The sequence below is a fragment of the Indicator indicator genome, chromosome 4, assembly GCF_027791375.1.
Source record: "Indicator indicator isolate 239-I01 chromosome 4, UM_Iind_1.1, whole genome shotgun sequence".
In the NCBI taxonomy this organism is placed as follows: domain Eukaryota; kingdom Metazoa; phylum Chordata; class Aves; order Piciformes; family Indicatoridae; genus Indicator; species Indicator indicator.
Window position 1 is genome coordinate 25,166,012 of NC_072013.1, and position 17,295 is coordinate 25,183,306.

Sequence of the window (17,295 nt, forward strand, 5' to 3'; positions counted from 1 at the left end):
TTCAGAATAAATATTTCAGAATAAAGATCTTCCCTTCCCTTCCCTTCCCTTCCCTTCCCTTCCCTTCCCTTCCCTTCCCTTCCCTTCCCTTCCCTTCCCTTCCCTTCCCTTCCCTTCCCTTCCCTTCCCTTCCCTTCCCTTCCCTTCCCTTCCCTTCCCTTCCCTTCCCTTCCCTTCCCTTCCCTTCCCTTCCCTTCCCTTCCCTTCCCTTCCCTTCCCTTCCCTTCCCTTCCCTTCCCTTCCCTTCCCTTCCCTTCCCTTCCCTTCCCTTCCCTTCCCTTCCCTTCCCTTCCCTCCTTTCTAATCGTCATTCCTCTTTTGCTCCTTTCTGCTCCCTGTCCCTCCCCACTCCCTCTGGCGCACCCACGGCCATGCAGTACAATCCCGACGTGCCAACCCCAGCCGAGGCCAGGCTGCGAGACAGGCTGTGCTTTGTCAGGAGGTGAATTGTGTTTAGCGGGAAGCAGAGGGGGAGGGATTAGCACTCTGTTGAAAGCCACCCCACGCTTAGTTGGGCAGCCTGATCTAGCCCCGACGGGCCTCTGGGGAGAGCCCCAGTCCAAGAGCTCTGACCACAATGGAACATGCTTGAGGATGCTTGAAGGTGGAGGGCGGCCACAGAGGCGGACTGTAGGGAGGGGTCCTCTCTCCCCGGGGCAGCCATCGGACACCTGTTTTCTCAGTCCTCTGCACGAGGAGGAGCTCACTCCCTCCCTGCGGTCCTAAACCACTTCAAATAAAATTAAGCAGAGGGGAAAGGAGTAGGGGAAGGTTTTCGGAGGAGTGAAAGGCTGTCTCCTTTCTGAAGAGTGCTTTGCTTCTGCTCCTTCAGGCTTTCACCACCCCCACCCCTTTTTCCCCTTCTTTTATTTTTTTTTTTTTGTGCCTGCCTTTTTATCCTCCTAACTGACTTCACTGACAGCTTTTCCCTCCTTGTGCTCACCCCGGAGGAGGAGGAGAAGAAGGAGGGAAAAAAAAAAAAAACAAACCCACAACAACCAACCCAGCCACTAAACCCACCCAGCAGTGGATGGGGGGAGGCACGAGGCTCGCAGTGCGGGCTTCTGGCCAGCGGGCGGTGGAAGCCCCCTCGCTCGGCGAGCTGATGGCCGGCGGCGGGGGAGCAGGGCGCTGCCGGCCCCACGCACCCAGCGCAGCGGCCACCCCGGCCCCAGCGCCGGCGGGGCGCTGAGCGGGGCCCGCACCGCGCTCTCTCGTCAGGCAAGGTGCGCTGAAGGGGGGATAAAACGGAAGGGAGAGCGGCGGAGAGAGGCAGATAGAGGCAGGGAGGCTGGCGGTTCTGCCCGGCTGCTGGATACCTCACCCCGACAGCGCGTATCCTGGCAGATGAAGGAGTAACTCCCTCGCGTCTGGCTTTTTTAAAAATTATTTTTCTTTTCTTTTTTTTTTTTCCCCCTTTTTTTCCACCCTCTCCCCCTCTTTTTTAAGGGGTGGGAGGTGTTTGCTATTTTACCCGCTTTTTTACTCCTCTGTGTGTGTGTGTGTACAAATACATCGCCTCCACTCAGGGAGCCGGATATTTGCAAACCCAAACTATGGCTTTTCAAAAATCATCCGATGCCTCCAATGCCACGAGGAGAAACCCCAGCCTGCTGGAGATCGGAGCCTTGTGCTTGGACTCGGAGATCATCTTTGGCTTCACCAGCCATCTCCTGCGGAGGAAAGCCAAGGTAAGCGGACCGTGCGCCGGCCCAGGGAGCACTGGGGGCCGGGAGGAGGCAGAGGCAGGGTCCGGCTGCCAGCCCTACCCCGGCTCACGAGCAGGGGCTGGCAAACTTGGCGGTGCTAAGTTGGCGGCGGCGGTGTCGGGGCCTGTTTCAGCACCACGAACAGTCCCGGCGGCTCCGCGAAGCAGCGCGCGGGAGACGTGGCGGGGGGGGGAGAGGCGATGCCCGACCGCTCCTGGGGTTCTCCTTCGGGCACCGCGGCGCCTTCTGTGCCCCCAGCTTCAAATGGGGAGTGGGGGCACCGCATCCCGGTATTCCCAGGAAGGCTCTTTTACTTAATAAGAAAAAGAGGGAACTCAGCCCAGCAGCGAGGCTCGGTACCAACCGGGGAGCACACCCCTTTACCCACCCCCCAGCCCCGTCCAACTTCAGACTTGGAGCCGCGGGAGGGTTTTGCAGCCGTTATTCAGTCACATGAAATTTCGGAACAAGTTTCCAGAGACTTGCAGAGCCCTAGGGAGGCCAGAAAAGGGAGCCGGGGCACGCCTCCCGGGTGCGTGGGTCAGTGCCAGCCCTGCTTCCCCATCCGCCCTCGAGAGGGCATCGGCAGCCCCCGGGCAACAGCCCGCTTTTCCCTTGTGTCTCCTAGTCTTGTCCACATCAAACTTTTCTCGGGCTCCGGGCTGGCTGGGGACAGCGGCCGCAGTGCCCCCCGGGGTCCTGCCTGCGGTGCCGGGACGTACATGGTCTCAGCCCTCCCCGAGGGGCACGCACCCCTTCCTTCGGAGGGGGTGTGTGTATCGCTTCAGCCACGTGCTCGGGAGCGCCAGGAAAGTTTAAGAGGAGAGGGAAGGTTCCTTTTGGGGGATGGATCATTTTTTCCCCCCACATATATATGTTTTTCCCCATTCTTTGTGCTCGACGCTGCTCACATCACCGCAGACCCCACCCCACGCTTCAGTGCCACCAGCACCCACTTGCGCAGTGGCGAGGAAGGAGACAGGGAACCGAATTTGGCATCGCCAGCGCAAGCCGCTGCCGCTGCCTCCGTCTCCCGGCTCGGCCCCTCCGCTTCACCACGGGGTGCCTGGTCCTACTCCTCCGTCCCGGGTGGGACCAGGTCCTCCCTCGTGCGGCGGCGCAGCGGCGCCGGCAGGTGGCACTCTGGTCACAGGGACGGAGGAGGGGGCAGGGAGAGCTCCGCGGGGCCGCTCCCCGAGGCCCAGGCACGGCTTGGCTCGGCCCGTGGCCGTCGCTGCCCGCCGCGGGTGCAGCGGGATCGGGTAGCCGGCGGGCAGTAACGATAGACAGGGGCTCATGGCCCTCTGTCTGGGGAAAAAAAAGGACCCCTAACAATATGTGCTAAATAAAAGAGCAGGAGTGGCAGCCAAGTAGACAATTAACTGTGAACGTTAGTTTTTCCATCTGTCAGATCAATTTTCGCGTGTAGGAATATCCCGTCGGCTGGGGAGTCGGCCCCGGGGAGAGCTGTCCCTTGTAGCACAGTGCATCTGCCCACAGAGCGGGTCTGGGCACCGTACCCCCAGCTCCGCGTGGAGCTGCAGGGGCGGGTCGGGGGAAGGAGGGCGCTGCCAAGTCCCCGACCCCCCTTTGCAGATGTTCCGGTACCCACAGAACCCACTCCGCGCCCGAGACAGGAACCGACGCCTGGGCCGCTTTCCCTCTCCTGAGCTCCGCAGCAGGACCAGCACGCCCAGCTTGTCCCTTTTTCCCTCACTTCTGAGGAACTTGGGTGTTGGAGTGCGAAGGAGGCAGACTCGGGATTGTCCTGTCTTTGGTCACACCGGTTTGGGACTACCCTGTTAGCGTCACTATGAAATTGCATTTCCCCCCCCTACTCTACCCCCAACACCAAACCTAAAAGCCAGCCCGCCTTGGCCGAGTTCCCCCCGCCCCGCTTACCGCACCCCACCCGCCCCCGCCCAGTCCCGCCTCCCCTGCCCTCCGCGCACTTTTCCATTTTTTCCGACGTGCTCCCGGTCCTTCCCCGTGCCGCAGTGGGGACCTCACTCCGCCTCCCTCTCCTAACCCAAACTTCACTCCCTTCTCAACATGGGAGGCAACATCACCTAGAGCGGCAGCCCGGACGGCGGGGAACCGGCGAGATCAGTGTTGTCCCCACCCCGACCTTCGCCCCACTATGGGCGCCGCCGGCCGGCCGCTCCGCCGGGCACCGGGTCTCCTGCACTAGTGGAGCGGGGCACGGGGCTGGGGAGCATCCCCTGCTATCATGATCACGGCCGCCGGCAGGAAAGGTCTGGGACCTGAGCCCCGGGCGCCGGGGGTAAGTTCTTACAACTCTCCTCCCCGCATATGCGTTTCTTTATTTTCCTCTTATTTTTCCCCCCGCTAAGGGAGGGTGCGAGCCGCGTTGCCTGCGCGACCCGCGGCGCTGAACTCTGTTGTCTCCGCAGGTGGCGGAGGGGAGCGCGGCGCGGGAGCTTTCTCCGCGGAAGAGGCCGCCGGTCCCCGAGGACGAGCGCTGCGCCAGCCGCCCGCCGCCCGAGGGAGCGGGGGCGGCCGTAGGGGCCGAGCCGCGGCCGCTGGAGCGGGGCTGGTGCCGGAGCTGCCAGGCCCAGCTGGTCGAGCTGAGGAGGCAGGCGGCACGGCTGGCCGCCAGCGGCTGCCCGCCCAACGCCCCACCGGTAAGTGCGCCGACGTTGCCCGTACCCTGCCGAGCACCGCCAGGAGGTCGCGGGAGGCGGGCGTATCGGGGGGGGGGGGGTGGGGGGGTGGGGGGTTGTGCGAGGGGCTGCTGGAGCCTGGCACCCAGCCCAGGCAGGATCAGGTGTGCATCCCTGCGAGTTTGGGAGGAGAGCGTGACAGCAAACCCAGCGATTTTTAACCAAGGAGGGTTCTTCAGAAGTTCATGGATTTCCCATCCCGGGCTTTATCCAAAAGCGAAACTGTACGGCTGGATGCTCTCCCACGTTACAGTCACCGGCTGCCAGAAACAAAAAATAACAGCGCGTTTGGCCGCAGGAGCGGAAGAGCGGGACGAGAGGCTGTGCGGTGCTGTGCGGGACGAGCTCTCGCTTGAGAGAACCCGGGTGCCAAAGGAGCTCCCCGCCTAGCTCCGCAGGGGCTGCTACTGCCATCCTTTGCCTCCCAGCCTGGGTGATAGAGTTTTGGGGATATTGGCTCGGTGCTGCCGCTGGGCTTTGCAGCGCCTTCATTCTTCCTACGAGAAGCTGCTCATAGCTGCGGTCCAGCTCCTCCTCCTGAGGAGCAAGAAGTGCAGCTGAAAAGCGCACACTCGTGTTTGTGGCGCTGGAGGAAAGTTTGAACCGGATGGTTTTGCTGGGCTTTCACTGCGCTTAATTGTTCCTCCCTCTCTGAGGGCTTCATTCCTGTCTTCAGGATCACTGGGGCAAGCTGAGGCTGTGTCATACTCTCTGTTTTGTGCCTCCGGGTGACCCTTCCTATCTGGAACATGAGCATGCCAGAAGTTTCCTTTAACACATATGCAGCTTTATTCTAGTGTATTGTGGCTATCTGCACAGTCTTTTCGTGTTTGCTTCCTATATATCAGAGGTCTTTATGATTCTAGTCCCTTTTTCCTTCAGTGAGGACATGTGAAGCAAAACTTTCTAAGCATGATATGGGTGAAAAAATACAGTCTTGATACAGAGCCTTGCCTAGGCACTTGAACAGATCCTGAGCATTAGCTGATGGGGCAAAATGCAACAGAAGACCCTGAGTTTCTGTTTCAGGGCACACAAAAAGTGTGCTAGGTTTTTGATAACATTTGGAAGTAAAGTATTGTTTTCTAAACAATGCTTATCTGGATGTTTGCAAGATTGCTGGGGGAGGGTCTGAAGAGGAAGCCAAACCCTACTGACCTTCATTTTCATTCAAAGAGTTCCTGTATGATCTACAGAATTCCCATTGAATCTAAATATAGTTTTGTTTGGAAGTGCATTGTGGAGCAGCGTCTGAATGCACAGTGAGGTTTGTGTTTTCAGACCGGATTCAAAGCCCTTTGAAATCAACAGGAGTCTCTCTATTGACTTGCTAGGTTTGGAGTGGGCTCTGATTTCTGTGGTGTAAAAGGTCACCTATCTTATCTCACTGAATTCAGGACTGCTGAACCTTTTGTTTTCTGGATTGCTGCAAATAGTGGAAAGAAGTTTAATTTCCCTTTGTGAAGAACATGTGATAGGCTGCTTCAGTGAGGAGGACATTAACCCCTCTTCCATTGTTGGGGTGGGCCTCAGCTGTAAAGAATAGTGTCCTATCTGGGAGGGGATCTCTGTCATGGGAAAAGAAGCTGCTGGTGCAGGAGAGTCAGGAGGCCTTGGCCAGGTGTTCAGATGAGGAGACCTATAAGCAAAGCTCTGTTTGTGTGGTCTCCTTCCTGCAAGTCTCAGAGGACCTCCTTGATAAGCACTTGATGATGGGTAAATGAATCCCTCTTTTCTGTGGGGTTTCAAAGCATGCCTAGGTATGTAATAAAATAATAGTCATCACAGTGTCAGAACCTTGACAGGCCTGATCACAGAGTAACAGATACCTGGTGTTTACTTACTGAGTAGCGTACAGTAGAGTTAGATGTTTAATTTTTTTAAACACCCCCCCCCTCCCCCACTCTCCAATACTTGTGAGAACTCTAGTCTGATTGCAAACTCAAAGCCCCACTAATCCTGGTGTAGTGAGCAGCTCCTCAGGAAGGAAGATGCAATAAACAGTCCCACTTACTGCCTTCTGAGTGTGAAGTAGGTTAGTGGGAGATAACAGTCAGGGGTTCGGCTACTCAGCTGCTGTGAATTGGCCTTGCAGTAGGAATCTGATGCAATATGCTGGCAGTGTGAGCACTCTGTAATGTTTGTGCCAGAAAGACAGCATGCCTTTTTTTCTTTTTCCTCTTTCTTTCTTGTTTAATTGTATAACAAGACATCTGGAAAAGCATCTCCTCTCTGTAAGAGTTTCATGTCCGTATGATAAAAGTCCAAAGAGTTTTTTTTATAAGCTCTTCTAATGTACTGTCAAACTAAGCAACTACTGGATGAGTAAACACCAGAAGGCTACTGCTTGGAGCATACTGCTCTCAAAGGATTTACCTCCTTTGCCATAATAATTAAGGAATCTTTCAGCACAGATTCAGAAAGATTTCCACACCTGGTTGAAAACTCTTTGGAAAGGTGGGTGGGTGCCTGGGAGATGAAAGAAGGGCTAGTTTCCTGATGTTGATACCTTTCCTGATGAAAGAGAGGAGGTGTATTCTCATGCGTGGGGCAGCTGACAAGGGATTGAATTCACATTAGAATAAAAACCCGACACAATGTTTGCAGTCTGCAGGGATAACAAATCTAATTGCTTGAGAGGGCTATGATTCATGCACTGTTTGTGTTGCTGTCCTTTCAATTAGAGGTATTTTAAATATATAAATAATTTAAAGTTTCAGTGCTCAGATGATGTGCATTGATTACAGAATACTGTTAGTTGGTTATTGCTCTTTAAAGTCCTACACATCTCTGTGGATAGCTGATAAAAAAGATACACCTCTTGTTTTGTGTTAAAACTCTTTAGCAATTGTCCCAAGTACAAGATTTACTGCACCCTACACTGTCACTTTTTTTTTTTTTTACTGCCGCTGCTTTTAGTTTCCCACCACCGTGAGGCCTGTGTATGAATCAAAATGTAATTTTCATTAAGCCTGGATACAAATGAGCAAAGTTTAATCTGAAATTATTCCAGATTAGCATTTTGGTATTGCAGTATCAGAATCAGTTTCTGGGTCATATACTAGCATAGGAAGAAACAATAAAAAGGTACCTTGTTTTTTCCCTAATTAAAAGTTTTGTATGTGCCTTGCAGGCTGGAGAGCTGGTAATGGGATAGAGGATCTCCTACCTCCAAGGGTTCTGGTTGGGGTGGAGAGCAGGTTGTTATTCCTGGAAGTTGTTGCTGTTGGAAGCTGCAGGGCAGTCCATGGGAAAGGGATTGGTGGTCTCTGTCTCCCTCCCAGCTGGCAGGTAGTCTTGTCACAAAACCACCACAACAATTACTGCTAATTGGCATCACTGTTGGCAGTTTCAGGGAGAGGTTAAGAACTGAATGGGGATGTAGATTAAATTAGTAGTAATATTACTTAGCACCTCAAATCTTCACAGTGCTTCAGAAATGCTAATTATTTAATTAATTTGGATGATGCCCCTGTTGGGTAAATTCAAATGTGCTGTTATTTCTGAAGAGGTGAATATCAGAGTAAGGTGCTTGTCTCCAAAAGGGGACAAGCAGAGACTGTCCAACATGAGAGATGTGCTCCTGCAGCTGCTTTGCTGGAAGCAAACCTTGCACTCCCTCTAGTGCAGGCAATAGCCTTAAGGATATAAAGCTGCTGTAAAATGGTTTTAGTTTATCCCTTAGGAGCAGAAGAAGAAAGCTGTTCTTGGTATGAGGAACACACACATTGATACAACTAAATGCATGGAAAGGTTTTATACTATTGTAAGTATTTTGGTTATAGAAAAGTAATAATAGCACCCAGAATGAAGATGTGTCAGTTGCTTTATTTATTTATTAAAAAAAAAAAATATCCATACTGAAAGGAGGCCAAGACCAGAGGAAGATACCTTTGGAAATGATTAGCTTTGAGGATTGTGTTTCTCCCAGCCCAGGGAGGCCTGCTCCCAACCTCACCAAGTCTGAACAGTTTATATTGTAGATACTGCCAGTGCAGGCAGATGTCAGAGACAGCATCATGCATACTCTGTTGTAGCTTGAGGTGAACTGAGTTCTTGCTGTCCTGGATTTTAAGAGGTTCTTTTCTTCCCTGGTTTTTTTTTCCTCCCTTGTTGCATTTCTGCACTGCATGTTACATGAGCCACACCACTGAAAGGCTTCCAGGGAGTTTGAGGGACAAAGAAGTGAGTGTGGGTTCTTTATTGCTGGTGGGGTGGACAATGCTTTTCTCCAATATCTGAAAAAACTGGATTCACCAGAGGTGCATCTCATGTAGCAGTGGCAGGGGGGCACCCAGCCTAAACTGCCACAACTGGGTAAGCTGTGGGTGGGCGCAAAGAAGCACACTGCCAGGCCTGGTCTGCAGACAGTCTTGATGACCAGAACAGGTCATGCCTTTGGTTGCCTAATGATCCATGAATAATTTGAGGGGGTTAAGCACCTCTTAGCCTGCCATGTCCTTGGCAGGGCTCTGGGTTACACCAGCTAGAGTTGGAGGAAGCCTGTGTTCTCTGGAAAAAGGGGGAGGATAGCAGTGGGCTTTTAGATATGCCATTTGCACTGATGGATCTCAGCTGTGCAGATGCCAGGCAGTGCTGCTGGATTGAATTTGAAGATGATTATGGGACTGGAACATCCCTCGCAAGGAAAGGCTAACAGATCTGTGCCTGTTTAGCTGCAGAAGAGAAGACTGAGAGGGGATCTGATCAGTGCTTATAAATATCCAAAGGGAGGGCATCAAGAGGATGAGAGCAGACTCTTTTCAGTGTTGCCAGTGACAGGACAGGGGGCACAAACTCGAACACAGGAAGTTCCATCTGAACATAAGCAAAAACTTTACTATAGGAGTGAGAACACTGGAACCGGCTGTCTAGAGAGGTTGTGGAATCTCCTTCTCTGTAGATATTCAAAACCCACCTGGACAAGCTCCTGGGCAACCTGCTCTAGGTGAACTTGCTTTAGCAAGAGGGTTGGAATAGACAATCTCCAGAGGTCCCTTCCACTATCACCACACCCACTTCTGATTAAAGCTGTGGTCTCTTGATACACTGATTGCATCACCTGAAGAGGAGATGAAGAACAAAGTTTTGGGAAGGGCGTGCTCTTTCCTGTGGGTTTCTCGTCTATGCTAAATAACCCTCACATGTTTCCATGAGAAGCAGAACTAAGGAAGAATGGTTTTATAGAACAGCTGCTTTGCTCATCTCCTTTGGTCTTCCCATCCTTCTGCATTAATCCCAGCTGTTCTCTCCTTGTCTTTAATGACTTGGTAAGAGGCAACATCTTCTCTGCATCTGCAGACACACTGTTTGGTTGACAATAAGGTAGTACTTGGACATCTGGTTTCTCTGAAAGAATTAGTAACAGGTGGGTCCTAGCCCAAATTCTTCTGTGGCCAGTTTGTGAGAGTTGTGGGAGTTTGTTCTGAGCCTTCTATCTCAGTTTCAGGTAATTTTACTGCTTTAGAAGCTGTTAAGGAGGGCTGGCAGCAAGGAGGATTGAAAAAAGGGCAATGGTGCAGTTCTTATTGCTTTGGAAAACCAGTCCAAAACATGCATGGGACTGAGGACTGTGGTCTCAATGTATGAGGGCCACATATGCTTTGTTTTCCCACCTTGGCCACTCTGATAGCATGGTATTGGCTGGACTAGTAGTAGCAAGGAGAGCTCATGTGATCCCTGGCTGTTAGTGTCTGTCTCCTCACCATTGTGGGCACCATTGGGTGCTTCCAGAGCTTGTGTTGCATGTGGAGGAGCCTGGGAGAGGGCCCTGTGTCCATGGCATTTTCCTGCAGGCTCATGCTTCCATGAAAGAGCAGTGATCTGGACCACATGGGGGTGCCTTGCAACGTTTGACGTGTATGCCAAATAGGTCTTGCTTTGAGAAGCAACCACTGACTTTTTGTGGAGTTTTTCTTCTCATGCCTGTTCTATTCTGTGTCAGCCCTTTCCACTGAGTGACATGGTCACCTGGAACTTGAGAGTCCTCTGCTACAGAGGGGATGTTGTTTTTTTTTTTTTGTTGTTGTTGTTTTTTTTTTTTTCATATGAGGCCTTTCTGCAACTGAGTTGGTGTGGACAAGTGAATGAGTGGGAGAACTGTGTCTTTTACAGATTCCTCTTTAGAGGAATCAAGTTTTCAGGGCTCTTTTCAAGCACTAGATAAGCTTTAAAGTGTTCTATGTTTAACATTTCAAAAATGCTTCAGTGGAAAAGTAATGTCTTAATAAATATGAAACTATGGGGCATTTTTTTTGAGGTGCACCTTTAATATTTAATTTTGTGAGAGAGACTCTTGCAGAGACTTGGCTGCGGAGTGCTTCAGGCTATAAGCTCAGAAGTAGATTCCAGGTACGTGTGCAGTCTAATAACTGGGTTAGTGACAACACCATGTCAAATGTGTTGACATGAGCAGTTTCCTTGTTTCAGTCAGTGCAGTAGTCCCCATGCTATATGATAGGCTGTGGAAGCTAATTGTAATGAGTTTGGTTCAGACATTTAGGATTTCCAAGCATGCCCTTTTAAAATACAGGTGAGTTGGATTATCTTGCAGCTCAGATGCCGGAGGCAAGAGACTTTCTCACTGGGGGATCTGAAGTGGGGGAGCAGGGATTGTGCAATTAGCTGAAGGTACTGCAGTCTCCTGGGTAGCTGAGGGTAATTAGTATTGCTCCAGCTCTTTTTCTAGCTAATTCCTTCAGCACCCTGCCCTATTAGGGAGAGGGGAGGAAACACATAAACCATTTCAAAATCCCAGGGGGTGGAAAAGAGCATCTGCTCCTAACATCTGAGGTTACTTTGAACCTGTTGAAATATGTAGTAGCTGCTTTATTGTTTTTGCCAAGAGTTTCCACCTACAGTGATCCCAACCTCTGAGTTGTTAACTGTGAGGTTGTGGGAGGCAGTAGTCATCCTCCTCTTCCCTGGCCCACAGCAGCTGATAGTGGCTGCTGCTCTGGACCTGGCACCGCAGGATATTGGAGCGAGGATGGCTGAAACCACCAAGAGATTTTTCTTTCCTAAGTCTGGGATCGCCCAGCGTGTGCACGGTTGCTGCATGGGTCCCCTGCTGCTTGGGTGTATCCTCCACCATCAAAACTGCACTCTCTGGGTCTGAATTCCTCTTCCTACAGTGAGGATGCTGATGTAAAGAAGAACCTGAGTTTTCAGCTGTCAGATGAATGCTTTGTTGTGAAAAGTGAGTGGAGATTTTACATCAACCTGGATAGAGGAAGAGAATCTATCTGGAAACGTGCACATGTCTTATGGAAGATTTTTCCATTATGCTGATCTTGCCTTTCTCAAAATTGGATTGCCTTCAGGAACTAGATCTATTTGGATATGGCTCACACTGTGTAATGGCAGGCAGATGTCCATTTGGGAGTATCACATCCTCATTTTTTTTTGTCTTATTTACTGGAAATTTATGGAAGTTAATTTGTCTGGATTTCTTTCCCTGTTGTCTGACTTCAGACCTGCAGCACTGGAATAACTAGTTTATATTTATGTGTCCAGTACATAGCCAAGACAAAGGCAGCTTTAGGAAGGCTGGAGACTTGTCTGTCATTGGCTGTGCTTGTGATCAGGAACAGGTTGATTTCTTTTACAAACGTCTGCTGATTTTTGTGTAGTCTTTCAGATGAGTGGCTTATGGGAAAAAACTTTACTTTCAGGACAGTCGTGGCTCCTGCTACCTTTGTTAAAAGGAGGAATTGCGTCCCATTGTAGGGATACAAGATCTGAATGTAATCCCTAGATCTGTGACTGACTTGGTGAATTTGGACAACCTTGATATCCATGTGCTTAATTTCTGCTATGCACAACAGAGGCAAAATGCTTCCATTATTTTGTCCATTTCCAGTAGTAACTGCTGTGTTTGTGGTTTGTTTGGTGGTTTTTTTTTTTTTATGTGCTGAGGATTCTCTCTTGCTTGTATGGTATCAAGCATTATTGACTGCTGCTCTTAGTAGAGCTGACTGCTCCTGTAATATGCATAATAAAGATGAATATATAGCACAGGAACACAGAAAACCATGAACTCCATGACTTGCAACTGAATTTTCAGGGGGTTCTAGGGCTGGGGTCTCTGCAACAGCAGAAACCGCAAGCAAAGCCAGGGACGTCAGATAAACTGTGAAGACAGTAAGAGTCCTGAAAATCTGCCTGTTCACCAGGAGTGGAGTGCTGAGGCTGTGGAAAGGAACCGAAAGTGTTGTGTTTTATGTTCAAGCAAAGGGGAGTTTGGATTAGAGCTGTGCTGATGCTATCAAAAAGGGGTTTATCTAAATACTGCACTGTGCCTCCTTGTGATGAAACTAGGAAGCTGCATTGTGGAAATGTGGTGTGGCCTTGTAAATCAGGAATACTTTTCAGTGGTTTCAGTCCATCATACTGCTGTTGAAATTTATGCCTAAATGTTTAACTTAGCAGTTTTTCATTAAAAGTGTTTTATTTTTAAACAGGAGAGCGGGGAAAAAAAAAAAAGATGATTTTGTGGAGGAACCCAAAAGCAAAGCTTCAAATAATTATTCCAAATGAGGGGGGTGGTGAGGATACGTCACTTTGCAGGAGTAATATATTCTTCTCTAGGATAAGTTAAAGTGAATGTAAATGTTTGGTGTATAGTTCTTTGGCCTGAGTGCTTTTCTTTGAAGCTGCATGAGCTTCTAAGGCATAGCTGGCAGATGTTCATTTTCATGTTAGAGAAAAAATGTTTAACTGGTATAAATATATCCACCTATTTTAGGCAACAGAATGCTATTGTTGCATGTTTGTTTTATCATTAAGAGTCTGACTATTGTATGCATCACCCCAACATACAGTGAATCAGTCAAACCTCAGCACTTGCTTACCAAAAAAAAAAAAAAAGGCTTAGGTGTACGTAATTATCCTTCTTTCTGAGTTGAGCCTTAAAATCAGTCTTTGATCAGCATTCCTGGAATTTGGCAGGCCTCTCTGGGTTTCAGCTGGGGCTGGGCTGTCATTGCCATGCATCCAATACCTCTGCAGATTTGATTGGAATGTGCAAAAATGATCAATTTTCATTTATCTCTTAGCAAATCTTTCCCAAACACTGCAGAGGGATCTTTACATTGCTCTGTGAATGGGATGGGAAGTCTTCTGTCCGAAACTGAAATGTGATACTTCTAGCTAGGCTGGGCATTGACTGGCTTTCAGCATTACTGTGAAAGTGAAGCATTAGCCTTAGTTCTCACAGCATTCAAAGGATTATGTTTAAATGTGTTTCCTGTCTTACCACGACATGGAATTTGTTACAGCGTGGTTTGCTGCTGTCAGTGTGTGTATATTGATCAGTGCTGATTATGCCATAAAAGGGCAGCATTTGGCTTTAATTCATTTGGGAAGTTAGATGTACTCAGCTTATATTGTACTCTTTTTTTTATTACCTTGTGGATGTGGTGCTGAGGGATGTGGTTCAGTGGCAGTGGCTTAGCAGCAGTGGTGGGATTGTGAGTTCTAGGTCAGTGATTAGACTTGATAATCTCAAAGGTCTCTTCCACAGTTCTGTGGTTCGGTGTTGTTCTCATTGTACTGTTTGCTGCAGCATGTATTTACTGCTTTTGGCATTGTTGCTTTTCTCCTGAACTTCAGAGTATAACATGACAGCTTTGTCTGTAACTTTAGCAAGGAGGTTTTTCTTTTTTTAACAGGGTTTGCCTGCTGTGTTTGCATATTCTGTGGCTCCTGAATAGTTTAAAGGTGGTGGCTGTGCCCAGGATACATCACACAGCCTTCAGCAAAGTGGTACCGATAAGTATTTTGGAAGATGTGAGTCTGCTGGGATAGTTGAGGTCAATGAGATCACGCTGGATTGGTGGTACACATCTGATTCTCAAGCCAAAACAGTGCACTGGGAGCTGTTACCATACCCAGACTATGACATGTCTTCATGGACTCTCTGGCATGTGGCAGTTTCAACAGCTGTTGGAAGGAGGCTTGCAGAATCAAGGAATTTGTTCATCCTTGTGTCAATGCTTTACTACTTTTGGGTCACCTGTAGAGGCTTAGAGGTTCTCTGTACTTCCTGGTGTGGAGTCATGAAAACATTCAGCTCATTTCTTGTTAGCTGTTGAGTCTTCTTTGAGTGCCTCTGGGCAAAACATGCTGGTGTTGCAATAGACCTTCTCTTTAACATCGAAGTGTCTACTTGTGTCTACTGCCCAACTGCAGCCAGGCTCCAGCAACCACTGGTGTAGTTCCCAGGTTAAGAGGCCGAGAGCCAAACCTTAAAATGTGTTCTGTGCTTTTTCTGTGGAGTGCTTGGTAGATGTTGATGTGGAGGTGGCTCCAGAAGCCAAGACCACTGCCAGACCTGAGTAACCAGTCAGCAGTCTCCAGATTGGGAGCATCCCACAGAGCTTGTTTTATTGAAGTAACTGATTTTCAGCTGCAGTAAACAGCAAAAGTTGGACAGATCTGGCATCTGTTCAGCTGGTGAAGCTTGCCTAGTGATGCCAGAGCACCTGACATCCAAATGATTGAAGGAATGATAGGGAGAGAGTTGAGTAAGCTAACCTCTGGCAGCTAGGGCAAGAAGGATTTTTATTCCCATGTGGTAAGTGTGCTTAGGACAAGTGTAAAGAACGTACCAAATTCTGCCAGTGTTGGACTATGTGTTGTGTTGATAAAGCAGCTGAGTTGTGTTAGAGTTTTGGCCTGGATTTAGTAAAAGTGATTGTTGAACATTAGGAAAATGGAAGTTTGGCTAACTTTGGTATTATTTGAGAAACATTAACCACGTTGTGATAATGCATCAGTTTCATGTTGAACATGTGTATGTGTGTTTACTTGTATAGGGACCTGGGTACTCCACTTGTGACAATGAGTATTCCATGAAAAGAGAGGAAATAGAGTTCAGTCTTCGATGAGAATGTCACATAATCCCCACATATGTGCCCTAATGCTGGGTGCATTGTGAGGAAGAGAGGTGTTCCTGTACCACTGCCTGGCCCTGGACCATCTGGTTTCAAGGAAACGTTTATTAGTGATGAGAAAACAAATACGTTTTTCCAGATTTGGCCTTTGAAGCATGGAGGTGAGGTCCAAATGACTTTGCCACTGTCATCTCTGGGCAATGCTGATGCTCCTTTTCTAGTAGATGAATTGAGGATGGATGGGCTGGTTTGTCCTAAATACGGCTTTTAGAAGTGCTGCAGAGCTTTGGTAAGCTATCTTGAAAGTGATGCTGTGGGTGAAACACAGGGTAGAATTTGGCCTGTGACTATTTTGCCTATAGCTTCTAGTTAAATAGAATGTAAACCCTGACTTTCCAGTTAAAATGTTCAGATTTAAGTGTAGCTTGTGTAACTGTGAATGCAGAGGTGAGCTACTTTGTTGTCTTTCTCTGAAGATTTTGTTGCAAAGAGAGGCAAGTACATTTGACATTCCTCCAACAAGCTCTCACAAGGGTAATTTTGTGTGGATGATTGAGTTTCATGGAAACACTGTAAGATATTGTCCTTTTGTGAGTTTTGTAAAGAGGAGATACAGTTGAAGTAATTTATAATATGCAGAGTCTCAGCAGTGTGCTGAGAGAGCTTCTTTCAGCAATTACCTGTGAGAATAAAGTAAAAAGCATTTATTATTCATATTCACATTCCATATATTAAGAAATATTTCTTCTGGTATTGTTAATTTTTTATTTGTAGGCTCTAAAGGTGTTGTAGAATAAGACAAATACAGTTGAAGAAGAAAAATATATGAGTTAATGTATTAAGTTTACATATTTTTCATTCAATGGATTTATGGTTTTTAATTACACCCTCATGTCTTGCATTGTGATCCCTGGGGGCTCTTCCTGAATTTCATGCTTATACTCTTATAAATATGAGATGCTTCAACCTGCCACTTTGTACAGTCTTACTGATGCTTGACTGACCTTTGGTAAAGTTACTTTTTATTTGTGTTTAAAATTTGAGACGTCCACGGAGAGCTAAAAGAGTATAAAAATATTTGTGTGATTTAGAGAATTTCTCAGCTTGCCACATTGTGCCTGTGAAACATGGGTTGTGCATGGATTTCTCTGATGCTTGCATGGAAGAGTAGACTTTGTGGTCATGAATAGCAACATGCTGGCCTCATTTTATGGCCCTACTGACTCCCAGTGGGGTGTTTGGCAGTGGAAAATAGTTGTGCCTTTGGTAATGACTCTTTGGGGAACTATGACTGAGTTTAGGGAAGAGTATTTCCAGCAATAAGTTATCCTGACTCTCTTCAGTTATGTACGGCACTGGATTTTCATTTCATAGCAGTTTGCATCGTGATTCTTCTACTGACAGCGGAACCAAACCCTTTTGTTAACAGGTGGAAAATGAAGCCTGTTGGCACTGTGTAGTTTCAGTTGACTTACACTGGTGAAACAGAAGAGCAAGCCAGAATGCAAAACTGGGTCAATGTCTGTAGTCCAAATACATCTCTCTGTGTAAATATAATTACCTCTGTGCTTTTTTTCCAGCACCTCCTCTTCATTTTTCTGTTCAGTGGGAAATAATTACCTATATGTGGGGGGTTGAAATATATGCCAGGATCTGCTTGGTATAATTGGTATAACATAGCTTATCCAAGAGACAAGCAACCCAAGCCAATAAAACCCAAAATTTCCAGAATGAATTTGCCTTGGTTCTGAGACCAAGTGGGAATATTCAGCCAAAAATTGAGCTCCTTTTTTTACATTTGTGTTCTGTGTTCTTTTATTTTTCCAGCCATGACTGCTCCTAAGCACCAACTCAAGAGCAAAATAGCTCTGATTTGTGCTGTCATAATTTAGTTTGGCTTCAGCTTCTTAATGCCAAGACTTTTGATGACTTGAAACATATAAGCAGGGTTAGCTTTTCTGACACACCCCAAGTTCTTCCCTGAGGTTTTTATTGCCTTGGGAGGGC

General features: G+C 48.1%; 1 protein-coding gene across 1 annotated transcript in view; it reads left to right on the forward strand.

The window, feature by feature from the left end:
* Window positions 1-1,556: 1,556 nt before the first annotated feature.
* Window positions 1,557-17,295, forward strand: part of KIF26A (kinesin family member 26A) — a 102,809-nt gene continuing 87,070 nt past the window's right edge. Inside the window, exons 1-2 of the mRNA XM_054400327.1 lie at window positions 1,557-1,691; window positions 4,124-4,354. Coding sequence (XP_054256302.1) covers window positions 1,557-1,691; window positions 4,124-4,354 — 366 coding nt within the window. The remainder of the gene's footprint in view (window positions 1,692-4,123; window positions 4,355-17,295) is intronic.